Genomic DNA, 14,223 nt, shown 5'->3' on the forward strand with positions numbered 1-14,223 from the left:
TGGAAGCTGCAGTGAGCTGAGATCACCCCACTGCACTCCAGCTTGGGTGACAAAGCGAGACTTTGTCTCAAAAACAAACAAACAAACAACAAACCAATAAAATAAAAAATAAAAACAAAACAAAAAAACCTCAACATTTCTTTATAATGAAAACGCTTAATGAACCAGGAATAAAAGGGAACCTCCTCAATCTGATAAAGGATAGCTATAAAAACAAAACAAAACAAAAAAACCCAGCTAATATAAAACTCAATGGTTAAAAAAAAACCTGAATGCTTTCCCCTTATTAGGAGAAATAATACAAGGATGTCTGCTTTCAACACTTCTTCTCAACATTGTCTTATATCTTCCAGCTATGGCAATCAGAAAAAAGAAAAAAGAACATCGACACTGGAAGGGAAGAAGTTGAACATTTCTAGTTTAGTTTCAGATAATATGGTCTTGCATACAGGAAAAATCAAAGGAATTCACCAAAACAAAACAAAAAACCTATTAGAACTTACAGATGAGTTAGTTCTGCAAGGGTACAGGATACAAGATCAATATACAAATTTAGTTGTATTTGTATACATGGATAATGAATAATCAGAAAATAAAGTTAAGGATACAATTATATTTAGAATAGCAGTAAAATGCTTAGAAATAAAATAGCAATAAAATGCTTGGTGGCCAGGCATAGCGGTTCATGCCTGTAAATAAAACTTTCCAGGCATAAGCACTTTGGGAGCCAGAGCAGGAGGATCACTTAAGTCTTGGAATTCGAGACCAGCCTGGACACAAAGTGAGACCACATTTCTACAATAAATAAAATAAAATAAAATAACAAAAACAAGGCCAAGCACGGTGGCTCATGCCTGTAATCCCAGGACTTTGGGAAGCCAAGGTGGGTGGATCTCCTGAGCTCAGGAGTTTGAGACCCGCCTGGGCAACATGGCAAAATCCCATCTCTACCAAAAATACAAAACATTAGCCAGGTGTGGTAGCATGCACCTGTGGTCCCAGCTACTCAGGAGGCTGAGGTGGGAGGATGGCTTGGGCCTGGGTGACAGAGGTTGCAGTGAGCCAAGATCGTGCCACTGCACTCCAATCTGGGTGACAGAGTAAGAACCCATCTCAAAAAGTAAATAAATAAAAATAAAAATAAAATGCTTGAGAGTATATTTAACAAAACAAATGTAAGACATTTACACTGAAAACAAGATAACATTAAAAAAATTAAAAACCTAAATAAATAAAAAATCCTGTGTTCATAGGTTGAAAACTTAATATTGTTAAGATGACAAAACTCCCCAAATTCATCTACAGATTCAATGCAATCCCTGTCAAAATCCTTGGTGTTTTTAATGCAGAAGCAGAAAAACCTGACCCTAAAATTGATACAGAAATGCAAGGCAACAGCCAAAACAATCCCAAAAAAGAAGTTGGAAGACTCACACTTACTGATTTCAAAACTTGTTATAAAGCTACATTAATCAAGACTTGGGGGCATAGTAGCAAAGGCTAAACATACAGATCTACAGAATATAATTGAGGGGATAAATATAAACAAACCCTCACCTTTATATTCATTGACAGTTCATTGGGAAAAGAAAAGTCTTTTCAACAAATGGTATTGGTACAACTGGATAGCCACAAACAAAAAAAAATGAAGTTGGACATCTATCTCCCATACTAGCAAAGGTCTAATCATAGCACACTGCATATCTTTAAGTCTGCCTTCTCCACTAGAATACTTTTCCTAAAGGGCAGAGACAGTCATATCCATCTTTGTAACTCTGGTGCTCAATCTTTGGTGTACTGCAGTTGTTCAACATAAATTAAATTAAACTCACAAAACTCCCCCTCTGAGGTGATCAAATATTTTAGTTATGACTGTTTAGTTACCATACTACTAAAACTTTCAAGAGGACATAAAAATCATGATCAAATTGCGCACAGTTGCTAATGACTGTTGTTATTACGACTACTTTCCATTGAGAACCATAATGGTTAAAAATCTGGGAGAATACTTACTTCCACAGAGAAGACCTGCTCATGACTGGTTATTTCTCCACTACGTAAAGTTCTCATTATTGTAGATTCAGGAGTCACAGTTGATTCTACTCTCTGAGAACTATTTATGTACATTTCATCACACTGTGATTGATCAATATTCAAATCATGGTGTGCTGACACATCATGTTTACTGCTTGATGTTTTTCTCTTTTTTTTCTGCTTCTTGGAAGGATTCTGCCCATCTGATTGAGCTTTTCTTTGTCGAAACTGGGCAAGCTAAGAAAAAAGAAAATTACTGTTATTGTCAAAGATAATTTTTCTTTATTGCCACCAAGAAAAAAGCAGCTTTGGTAGTCTCTCTTTTAAAGATCAAACTATCACTAAATAAAAATGATAAAATAAAGAACAATTATTACAGTCTTTAATGTAACTATTGGAATGCAAAGAAACATTTCTGAATAAACCTACTGAAATATTGAGGGGTAAGCACTGAAAATGTCATGTCTAAATAAAAGAAAATTAGCCCAGAATTAGGCAGAATAAGGGAAATCAGGCACTGTCATTCACTGCTTAGTGAGAATATAATCTCACCAAGATTTTATTTTATTTTTTGAGACAGGGTCTTACTCTGTCAACCAGGCTGGAGTGCAGTAGCACCATCACAGCTCACCTCAACTTTCTGGGCTCCACAGATCCTCCCACCTCAGCCCCCAAGTAGCTGGGACTACAGGAACATGTCATCACACCTGGCTAATTTAATTTTTATATTTTTTTGTACAGACAGGTTTTTGCCATGTTGCCCAGGCTGGTCTTCAACTCCTGGGCTCAAGCAATCTGCCTGCCTCCGCCTCCCCAAAATACTGGGATTACAGACGTGAGCCAGTGTGCTGGCCAAGCTCTGGATTTTAGATTATATGAAAACACACACATACACACATGCACACACAGAGCACTAAATGAATTTGCTTTCTGGAATTTCTGTGTCTTCTATTACTATATACTAAAAAGATTTAGTTCATGCGAAAAGATTTAGCTATATAAAGTGGTCACTGCAGCCTTATTTATAATGGGAAAAAAACTGGAAATAACTTAAATATCAAACAGCAGTGCTTTCCAGCCCTTAATCGTTTACATATCATCATCAGGATTTTTGTCCTATCCTAGAGCCACCTTTATGTATCATTTACTTAACATGTTTTAACCAACGTAGTTTTCTTATTTAAATTTATTTTAAAACAGAGGCTTCCACTAGGTCGGTACAAAAACTGCAATTGCTTTTGCACCAACCTAATAGCTCCAAAATGGTGGCATAGAAGCAAGCTGCCTTCACTTCCCCTCACAGAAAACCAAAAGCAAATATACAGAGCTTAGATTATTACTGGCAATATCCCAGAACTCAAATATGAGGAAGAAACAGTATTCAAGACCACAGAGAAGTGAAAAAACTCTGAGCAGAAGTTAAAAGAATTAGACTTTGATTTTCATGATTCCCATTCTCCTAATCTGCCCATCACCAAACATGGAAAATATTCCCCTGACTCACGGTTTCTACACTGGAAAAAGTGAGATCAAGGTAGACAACCAGCTTCCCCATCAACTTGGGCTCCTTGACAGGAGATCTGTCCCTGGCTCAACCCATGGGAAGTACTGGGAATATCTGAAGGGAGAAATATTCCTAACAGCCAGAGACAAAGCGGGAAGGAAAGACTACCATTCCTAGCCCTGAAAACCCCTGCTCTGTAACTTGACCAAAGGAGACGCCAAATCAGACTGGCCGTTCAGCAGCATCACACTGTAAGAGGTTCATGCCACAGGTCCTCTGGGCACGAGCCCCTAGCCAGACTAGGGGCCTTTGGGACCTTACCCATCAAGGATGGATAACACTGATTGTTTACTAGAACTGAAGCAAACTGGGGCTAAAGACATCATATACATTTTATTATGTAGTACTGAAACAGAGGCAGTGACATAGTGCAAAAAAAAAAAAAAAGACAGGCAAAACATGAAAGACTCTATAAGCAAACACATCCAGTAAAAGCTAAAACAAGCCAGACAGAGAAGACTAGAAAAAATAACAAAATCTTCACTTTAAGAAACAGATGTATATCCACAAGAAACAACAGCAAATGGGAAACCTTGACTTAGTCAAATGGACAAAGCAAAGAACCAGTGAATGACCCTAACAAGACAGAAATATGTGAACTCTGTGAACAAGAATTCAAAATAGCAGTTTAAAGGAAACTTAGTGATCTCTATTACACACAAAAACAATTCAGAAATGTATTAGAAAAATTTAACAAAGATTAAAATTTTTTCATAAATCAAACAGAAATTTTGGAACTGAGAAAGATTTGCTGAACAGAAAGAATCATTAGAGGCTCTCAACAGGAGAATGGATCAAACAGAAAAAAGAATCAGTGAGCTCAAAGACGGGCTATTTAAAAATACACAGAGGAGAAAAAGAAAGAATGAAAAGGAACAAAGATCACCTACAAGATACAGAAAATTATCTCGAAAGATCAAATCTAAGAATTATCAGTGTTCAAAAGGGATTTCTAGTCTTCACTGTCTGGCTTGTTTTTTACTGAATGTGTTTACTTAGAGAGTCTTTGCAATTTATGTATTGTTTTTGTATCTTTTTTTTTTGTACCATGTCACCGCCTGTTTTTCAGCACTACATAATATAATGCCTAACTATAATGCAAGGGGGTAGAAATCTTATTCAAGAAATAATAAAAACTTTCTAAAACTTGAGAAAGAGATAAAATATCCAGGTATAGGAACGTTAGAGAACAAAGCAGATTTGACCCAAAAAAGATTACTCCAAAGCATGTAATAATCAAACTCTCAATGGTCAAGGACAAAGAGAGGATCCTAAAAGTGGCAAAAGAAAAGAAGCAAACAATGTATAAAAGAGCTACAATTCGTCTGGCAACAGACTTCTCAACAGATACCATACAGGTCATACAGGAGGAAGAAACCATATAGGAGGATGTGGGACAACATGTTCAAAGTGCTGAAGGAAAAAAACAGCCACCCAAGAATACTGTATCCAGCAAAGCTATCCTTCAAATACAAAGAAGAGGAATAAAGTCTTTCACAGACAAACAAAAGCTGAGAGAATTCACTAACACAGACCTGACAAGAAAAACTAAAGATAGTTCTTCAACTTGAAAGAAAAAAACACTAATGTGAAAAAACAAAACATGTAAAGGTATACAACCCACTAGTAAAATTAAGTACGTGGACAAACCCACAATACTCTAATACTGTAATTGTGGTGTAGCGCCCACTCATAACTCTAGGATGAAGTCCAAAAGACAAACTTACCAAAAACATTAATAGCTACAGCATCCTATTAAGAAATAGGCAATATAAAAACATGTAAACTGAGACAAAATAAAGTCAAAATGTGGAGGGAATGGAGTTAGAGTATAGAGGGTTTTTTTTTCTTTTTTTCTTTTGTTTCCATTCTTTTCTTTGTGATCTAAAGTAAGTTGTCATCTCATTAAAATAATTGCTTGAACCTATCTATGTCTTTTTAAGTCTCATGGTAACCACAATGCCAAAAACTATAATAAATTCACTACAAATAAAAAATCAACAAATTCAAACATACTACCAGAAAAAAAATCACTTAACTTCAAAGACAGTAAGAAAGGAAGGAGAGGAATTACAAAACAACCAGAAAACAAGCAACAAAATAACACTAGTAACATCTCACTTATTAATAATAATACTGAATATAAATAAACTCAATTCTTCAATTAAAATGGCGAGAGTGGCTAAATGAATACAGAAGTAAGACCCAACCATAAGCCGCCCACAAAAAACCCACTTCACCTATTAAGAACGCGCACAGACTGAAAGTGAAGGGGTGGAAAAGGATATTCCATGCAACTGGACACCAAAAAAGAACAGGAGTAGCTATACTTAATATTAGGTAAAATAGGCTACCAGTCAAGACTATAAAAAGAGACAAAGAAGGTCATTATATAATGATAAAGGTGTCAATTTAGCAAGCGGATGTAACTATTATAAATATCTATGCACCCAGCACCAGAGCCCCAAGTATGAAAAGCAAGTATTAATAGATCTAAAGGGAGAGATAGACTGCAATACAGTAATATAGGGAACTTAAATACCCCAATCCCAGTATTGGACAGATCATCCAAAGAGAAAATTAAAGAAAACATCAGAATTAAACTATACAGTACGCCAAATAGGCCAAACTGACATTTACAGAACATTTCACCCAACTCCTGAAGAGTATTCTTTTCATCAGTATATGGAACATTCTCCAGAATAGACCATATATTAGGTCATAAAACAAGTCTCAACAAATTCAAAAGGTAGAAATCATATCAAGGATCATTTCTGACCATAATGGAATAAAACTAAAAATCAGTCATAAGAAGAACCTCAGAAAACACAAACAAATAATAATTAAGCATGCTCCTGCTGGACATGGTGCTCATGTCTGTAATCCCAGCACTTTCAGTGGCTGAGGTGGGATGACTGCTTGAGCCCAGGAGTTCAAAACCAACCTGGGCAACAAGATTTCACTTTGTTGCCCAGGTTGGTCTCAAACCTACAAAAATTCAAAACATTGGCTAGGCATGGTGTCCCATGCCTGTGGTGCCAGCTACTTGAGAGGCTGAGGCAGGAGGATCGCTTGAGCCCAGGAGGTCGAGGCTACAATGAACCATGTTCACACCACTGCACTCCAGCCTGGGCAACAGAGAAAGGCCCTGTCTCAAAAAACAAAACAAACAAAAAACCAACATAATCCTGCAGGACAAATGGGTCAATGATGAAATTAAAAGAGAAAATTTTAAATTTCTTGAAAGAAACGAAAATGGAAATACAGCATGCCAAAATCTATGTGATAAAGCAAAAGCAGTACTGAGAGGGAAGTTTATACCAATAAAACAATATGAGAAAGACTTCAAATAAACAACCAAACAATGCAATGCAAGGAACTAGAAAACCAAGAACAAACCAAACCCAAAATTAGTAGAAGAAAAGAAATAACAAAAATCAGAGCAGATACAAATGAAATTGAGGCCAAAACAGTCAATACAGAAGTCAATGAAACAAAAAGTTGCTTTTCTGAAAACATAAACAAAATCAACAAACCTTTAGCTATACTAATTTTCATAAAAAGAGAAAAGTCAAATAAAATCAGAAATGAAAAAGAAGATATAAAAACTGAGACCACAGAAATACAAAAATCATTACAGACTATTATGAACAACTATATGCTAACAAATTCAAAAACCTAGAAGAAAAAGATAAATAAATTCCTGGACACATAGAACCTACCAAAATTGAACCATGAAGAAATAGAAAACCTCAACAAACCAATAATGAAATCAAAGCCTTAATAAAAAGTCTCTCATCAAGCTGGGAGCGGTGGCTCACACCTGTAATCTCAGCACTTTCAGAGGCCGAAGCAAGCGGATTGCTTGAGCTTGAGCTCAAGAGTTTGAGACCAGCCTGGGCAACATGGCAAAACCTCGTCTCTACCAAAATACAAAAAATTAGCCAGGCATGGTGGCACATGCCTGTGGTCCCAGCTACTTGGGAGGCTGACATGGGAAGACGGCTTGAGCCCAGGAGGCAGAGGTTGCAGTGACCTATGAACACACCACTGCACTTCAGCCTAGGCAACAGAATGAGACCCAATCACACACAGACACAAAAAGTCTCCCATCAAAGAAAAGCCCAGGACTTGATGGCTTCACTTCTGAATTCTACCAAACATTTAAAGAAAGAATAACAATTCTAGTCAAACTCTTCAAAAAACTGAAGAGAAGGGAGTACTCCCAAACTCATTCTATGAAACCAACATTAGCCTGATACCAAAACCAGACAAGGACACAACAAAAAAAGAAAACTACAGGTCATATCACTGATGAACATAGATGTAAAAATCCTCAACAAAATACTAGCAAACTGAATTCAACAACACATTAAAAAGATCATTCACTATGATCAAGTGGGATTCATCCCAAAGACACAAGGATAGTTAAACATGTGGAACTCAATAAATATGATACATCACATTGAAAGAATCAAGAACAAAACCCTATGACCATTTCAATTAATGCTGAAAAAACATTTAATAAAATTCAACATCCCTTTAGGATAGAAACCCTCAACAAACTGGATACAGAAGAAGCATACCTCAAAATAATAAAGGCCATATATGGCAAACCCATAGCTAATATCACACTGAATAGGGAAAAATTAAAAGCCTTTCCTCTAAGTCTGGAACAAGACAAGGAGGTCCACTTTCATGCAACATAATATTGGAAGTCCTGGCCACAGCAACTAAGCAAGAGAAAAAAATAAAAGATAACCAAATTGGAAAGGAAAAGGTCAATTTAGCTTTATTTGCATACAATATGATCTTATACTTAGAAAAACCTAAAGACTCCACCAAAAACTGTTAGAACTGATAAATTCAGTAAAATAGCAGGATACACAATCAACATACAAAAATCAGTAGCAATTATATATACCAACAGCAAACAATCTGAAAAAGAAATCAAGAAAGTAATCACATTTACTATAGCTACAAAGAATATAAAATACCCAGAAATCAATTTAACTAAAGAAGTAAAAAATCTATACAAGGAAAACTATAAAAGAGTGATGAAAGAAATGGAACAGGACATTAAAAATGGAAAGAAATCCATGTTTGTGGATTAGAAGAATATTGTAAAAATGATACTATCCAAAGCAATTTACAGATTCAATACAATCCCTATTGAAATACCAATGCCATTATTCACAGAAATAGAAAAAAAATCTTAAAATTTTGATAGAACCACAAAAGATCACAAACAGCCAAAGCAAAAAGAACAAAGCTGGAAGCATCACACTACCTGACTTCAAAATATACTACGAAGCCATACAAACAAATCAGCATGGTCTTGGCATAAAAACAGACACACAGACCAATGGAACGAAACAGAGAACCCAGATATAAATTCACACATTTACAGTCAACTCATTTTCTACAAAGGTGCCAAGAATATACAACATCCACACAGAAAAGAAACATCAGAGTTAAACTACACACTAAATAGGCTAAATTGATATCTACAAAACATTTCATCCAACTGCTGAAGAATACACATTCTTTTCCTCAGCACATGGAACATTCTCCAGAATAGACCATATATTCTGAGAAAAGGACAATCTCTTCAATAAATGATGCTGGGAAAACTGGATAACCATATGTAAAAGAATGAAACTACATAAGTATCTCTTACCATATACAAAAAAAATCATATCAAAATGGATTAAAAAATCTAAGACCTGAAACTATGAAAAGAAAACAGTAGAGAAATACTCTAGGACATCGGTCTGGGGAAAGTTTTTTTTTGTCTAAGATCTCAAAAGCAGAGACAATCAAAACAAAAACAGACAAATGGAACCAGGCTAAAACGTTTCAGAAGAGTGTGGTGGCTCAAACCTGTAAGCACAGCACCATGGGAGGCAGAGGCAGGAGGATCACTTGAGCCTGAGAGTTTGAGACTGGCCTGGATAACATAGTGAGACATAGATCTATCTCTACAAAAAATAAATAATTTAAAAAATGTTTTTAAAGCTAAAAAGTTTCTGTACAGCAAAGGAAACAATCAACAAAGTGAAGAGACAACCCACAGAATGGAAGAAAATAGCTACAAACTATTCATCTGACAGGGAGTTAACAACAACCAGAATATACAAGAAGTTCAAACAGCTGGACAGCAAAAGAGCAAATAATCTGATTAAAACATGGGCAAAATATCTGAACAGACATTTCTCAAGAGAATACATACAAATGGTCAACAAGTATATGAAACAATGCTCAATGTTACTAATCATCAGAGAATTGCAAATCAAAACCACCATGATATATTATCTCACTGCAGTTAAACTGACTTTTATCAAAAAGACAGGGAATAACAGATGCTGGGGAGGATGTGGAGAGAGAAGAACCCTTGTATACTGTTAAATGAAATGTAAATCAGCACAGCCACTATAGAAAACTGTATGGAGGATTTCTAAAAAACTAAAATTAGAACTACCACAAGATCCGGCAATTCCCCTACTGGGTATATATTCAAAAGAAAGAAAATCAATATATAAAGGAGATATCTGCATTCCCATGTTTTTTTGTAGTAGTATTTACAATAGCTAGAATATGAAATTAGCTTAAGTGCCCATCAATTGATAAACGGATAAAGAAAATGTGGTATGTACACAATGGAATATTATTCAGCCATAAAAAAGAACAAATTGTCATTTGCAGCACCATGGACACAACTGGAGGGCATTATGTTAAGTGAAATAAGCTAAGCACAGAAAGACAAATATCACATGTTCTCACTCATATATGGGAGCTGAAAAACTAGATGCAAATAGTGAGTAGATTGGTGGTTACCAGAGACTGGGAAGAGTAGGAGGGTGGAGAAGATGAAGAGGAGCTGACAATGGGTACAAAGAACAGTTTAACAGAAGAAATAAAACCTAGTGTTTGATAGATTGGTAGGGTGACTACAGTTTACAAAAAAACTACTAAATATTTCAAAATAGCTAGAATAAAATAATTTGAATATTTCTAAAAAATATTTGAATATTTCACTAATTAAAGGTAACAGACATCCCAATTACACTGATTTGATCTTTACAAACTATATGAGTGCATTAAATTATCACATGTATTCCCAAAATATATACATTACATATCAATAAAAATTTTAAAGTAAATTTATTTTAAAAGGAGACTTTCTATCCCTGGCACAAATTAAAAGTCAGTATCACTGTCATTTCTTTTTTAGAAAAGCAAACAAAAATAAATACAATGAAAAAATTATTAAAATTTTAGTTAGATTTTGTTGACGGGTATGAGAGAAATGGGCAAGTGTTAAAAGGGTGTTAAAGATATACCAGTATCAAACAGACTCTTGGCTATCACAAGCAGATGAACTAAAAGAAAACTGGCAAACATAACAACTTTCTTACAATACTATCTAATGTTTTTCTCTATCTTTCTATTTTTTTATTTTTATAGATTTAGGGGGTACAAATCCAGTTTTGTTACATCGATATATTACATAGTGGTGAAGCCTGGGTTTTTAGGGTAGGCATTACCCAAATAGTGTACATTGTACCCATTTATCCAATGTTTTTAATACTGGATCAGGATAGACCTAAAATATCACCACCTAACATCAGAAGTATGTATTACATGCTTTAGGCAACATTAGGTTAACTATGATGATGCCATATTAAAATATTTATGTAAACCATTATTGCTAACAAAGATGTTCAGACACAGTAGTAGGTATATTACTGCTGTATAATCTATTTTTATGAAAAAAATATGTACACTTCTTTTAACAGAAAAGGCAGGACTCAAACTCACATCATTCAACAATTATATCTAGCTTGAATTTTAATAACATTGTACTTGTAGGCACAGAGAAACTCTGGAAGAATATAACTGATAACTTTAGTGTATCTCTGGACTTGAGATTACAGGTATTTTTCCTTTTGCTGATGTGAAATTTCCTTTTGTTATGCAATAGATTTTCTAATTTTTCTAAGAAGCAACTATTAGCCACCTACTCCTAAATTGAATTTAAGCTCTTTGGTCATTCTGAGAGGAGAGAAACCAAAGAATAAGAAAAGGTGTAAGCTTTGTTGTGCTTTAAAAAAAGGAAATATACTACTAGTATTAATATAACTACTAATTAGACCAATTACAACAATGGCCAGAAAATTTATCATAAAAATAAAGCAATTTTTAATGATGCTCATATTACTATCAAAATATGTGACAAATGGCCGGGCCCGGTGGCTCACGCCTGTAATCCCAGCACTTTGGGAGGCTGAGGCGGGCGGATCACAAGGTCAGGAGTTCAAGACCATCCTGCCTAACACGGTGAAACCCCGTCTCTATTAAACATACAAAAAAATTAGCCAGGCGTGGTGGCGGGCACCTGTAGTCCCAGCTACTCGGGAGGCTGAGGCAGGAGAATGGCGTGAATCCGGGAGGCGGAGCTTGCAGTGAGCCGAGATCGTGCCACTGCACTCTAGCCTGGGCGACAGAGCAAGACTCCGTCTCAAAAAATATATATACATATATATTTGTGTGTGTGTGTGTATGTGTGTGTGTGTGACAAGTATGTTATCTACAGAATAACACACAACATATTTTATACTTATTTTGTCTGCTGTGGATGAAGGAAAGTATATGTACTATTTACTTAATAAAGACATCTAATTTAAAAATCAGAAATAGCTAATCACTAGCCTAGTAGGATATAAAAATAGATTATATTTAAATTTTTTCCCAGTTATTCAGCAACTACACAGTTATTCCACCTCATGTCTCCTTGAGGAACAGGTGCAAGACCAGTTGCCTCTATTTGTACATTAAGCAACTGGAATGCACTTAAACTACTTTGGAGGACAGCAAATTCATTCTTAAAAATAAACCAACTGGAATACTGCTAAATATATTATCTGTAAATGGAATCAGAATTCTAGGTGCATTGTTTAAAAAGAAAAGATCCCTCAGAGAGAATGCAAAACCAAAAGAAATTAATAGCATTCTTGATATTTATGCTCAATTTCAGAAACTTAAAATTCCACATTGTCTGCATTAGAAAATACATTTAGACAGCAAAATATATCAGGGCAAAGATGAAAATTTGGTTTGAGACTCCAACTGTAATTAGGGTATACATAATTTATATTTAATATTTATTCAGATGTGCAAACACATAATAAATGAGAAAAACTGAAACTTTGCATCATAAAAAGTTCGATTAAAAATCTGAGACAATAATATTCATTACTAAATGAAACCAAATTAAAAAGATAATGGATAGATATGGAATAAAAATAGGAATTTTTCTATTATAGTGCTTAGAACGAATCACTTTTAAGGACATTAAATTACCATGGCATTGTTTTAGGCCTATGTTACTGATTATATGAAGTCATATTATTTTTTAGATTAACCGGAAGGTAAGTTCAATGAGGGTAAGGGCTTTTCTTTTGTTCTCTGCTATATATACAAAGCCTAAAATAATATTCAGAGTAAAAAAAGATAATTTATCTTTTACAGAAAAGTCACCACTAAGCAATGATTTCAAGCACCACTTCATAGGACTTGAGAACCAAAACAGTCTAACGGGCATATTTAATTCTACTACATTAAAAACTCATGGTTTCAAAATTAACAAATTTCTAGTTACTTATTAAATGAATTAAAACACAAAAAATTATAATCTCCCTCCTCCACCAAAAGACAAAAAGCAAAACAAAATTTAAATTCTCAGAAAAATAATATCTACAATAACTTTTTAGCAAGAGTTCTGTTTGGTAAAAATGCGGGAGAGGGAACAAGATCATATATATCCAATTTCTTATATTAATAGATATTTAAGCTATTTACTTTCAATCTGAAAAATGGCAAGCTAGCAGATAAGGAAAAAATTCTACTCAATTAGGTAATCATACTGAAATGATGCACTTTAAATTTCTGAGAAAACATTTATTCTAAAACATGGTGAATATTCAGACTACAGCCATCTGTGTTTGTTATTTGGAAGCCAATTATAAAAATGTTAACATATGTAGTCACAGAAATAGTTGCAAGATTTACTGGAAAGATATTATGTCCATATATAATTGCCTTTCAAAACTGGTTCAGATCTCAAGCAAATGTCTTACTCTGATCAGAACATGAATAAATGACTTAATACAAATAATAACTTATTCCTTAAACTCAAGATTTTTTTTTTTTTTTTGAGACGGAGTCTCACTCTGTTGCCCAGGCTGGAGTGCAGTGGCGCGATCTCAGCTCAATGCAAGCTCTGCCTCCCGGGTTCACGCCATTCTCCTCCCTCAGCCTCCCGAGTAGCTGGGACTACAGGCACCCGCCACCACGCCCAGCTAATTTTTTGTATTTTTAGTGGAGACAGGGTTTCACCATGTTAGCTAGGATGCTCTCAATCTCCTGACCTCATGATCCGCCCACCTAGGCCTCCCAAAGTGCTGGGATTACAGGCATGAGCCACCGCGCCCAGCCAAACTCAATATTTTTAACTTAACAAATGATCATTCTGAATAAAACAATGAATTTTCAAAATGCTGTATAAAATATGCCAACTTTTGGCCGGGCGCGGTGACTCACACCTGTAATCCCTGCAGTTCAGG

General features: G+C 35.1%; 1 protein-coding gene across 7 annotated transcripts in view; it reads right to left on the reverse strand.

Moving 5' to 3' along the window:
• Window positions 1–14,223, reverse strand: part of AKAP9 (A-kinase anchoring protein 9) — a 166,704-nt gene that overhangs the window by 131,795 nt on the left and 20,686 nt on the right. For all 7 annotated transcript variants that reach the window (XM_054559493.2, XM_054559490.2, XM_054559492.2 and 4 more), the window contains exon 2: window positions 2,014–2,271. In XM_054559493.2, the coding sequence (XP_054415468.1) occupies window positions 2,014–2,271 (258 nt within the window). The remainder of the gene's footprint in view (window positions 1–2,013; window positions 2,272–14,223) is intronic.

This window comes from Pongo abelii, chromosome 6, assembly GCF_028885655.2.
Source record: "Pongo abelii isolate AG06213 chromosome 6, NHGRI_mPonAbe1-v2.0_pri, whole genome shotgun sequence".
Classification (NCBI taxonomy): domain Eukaryota; kingdom Metazoa; phylum Chordata; class Mammalia; order Primates; family Hominidae; genus Pongo; species Pongo abelii.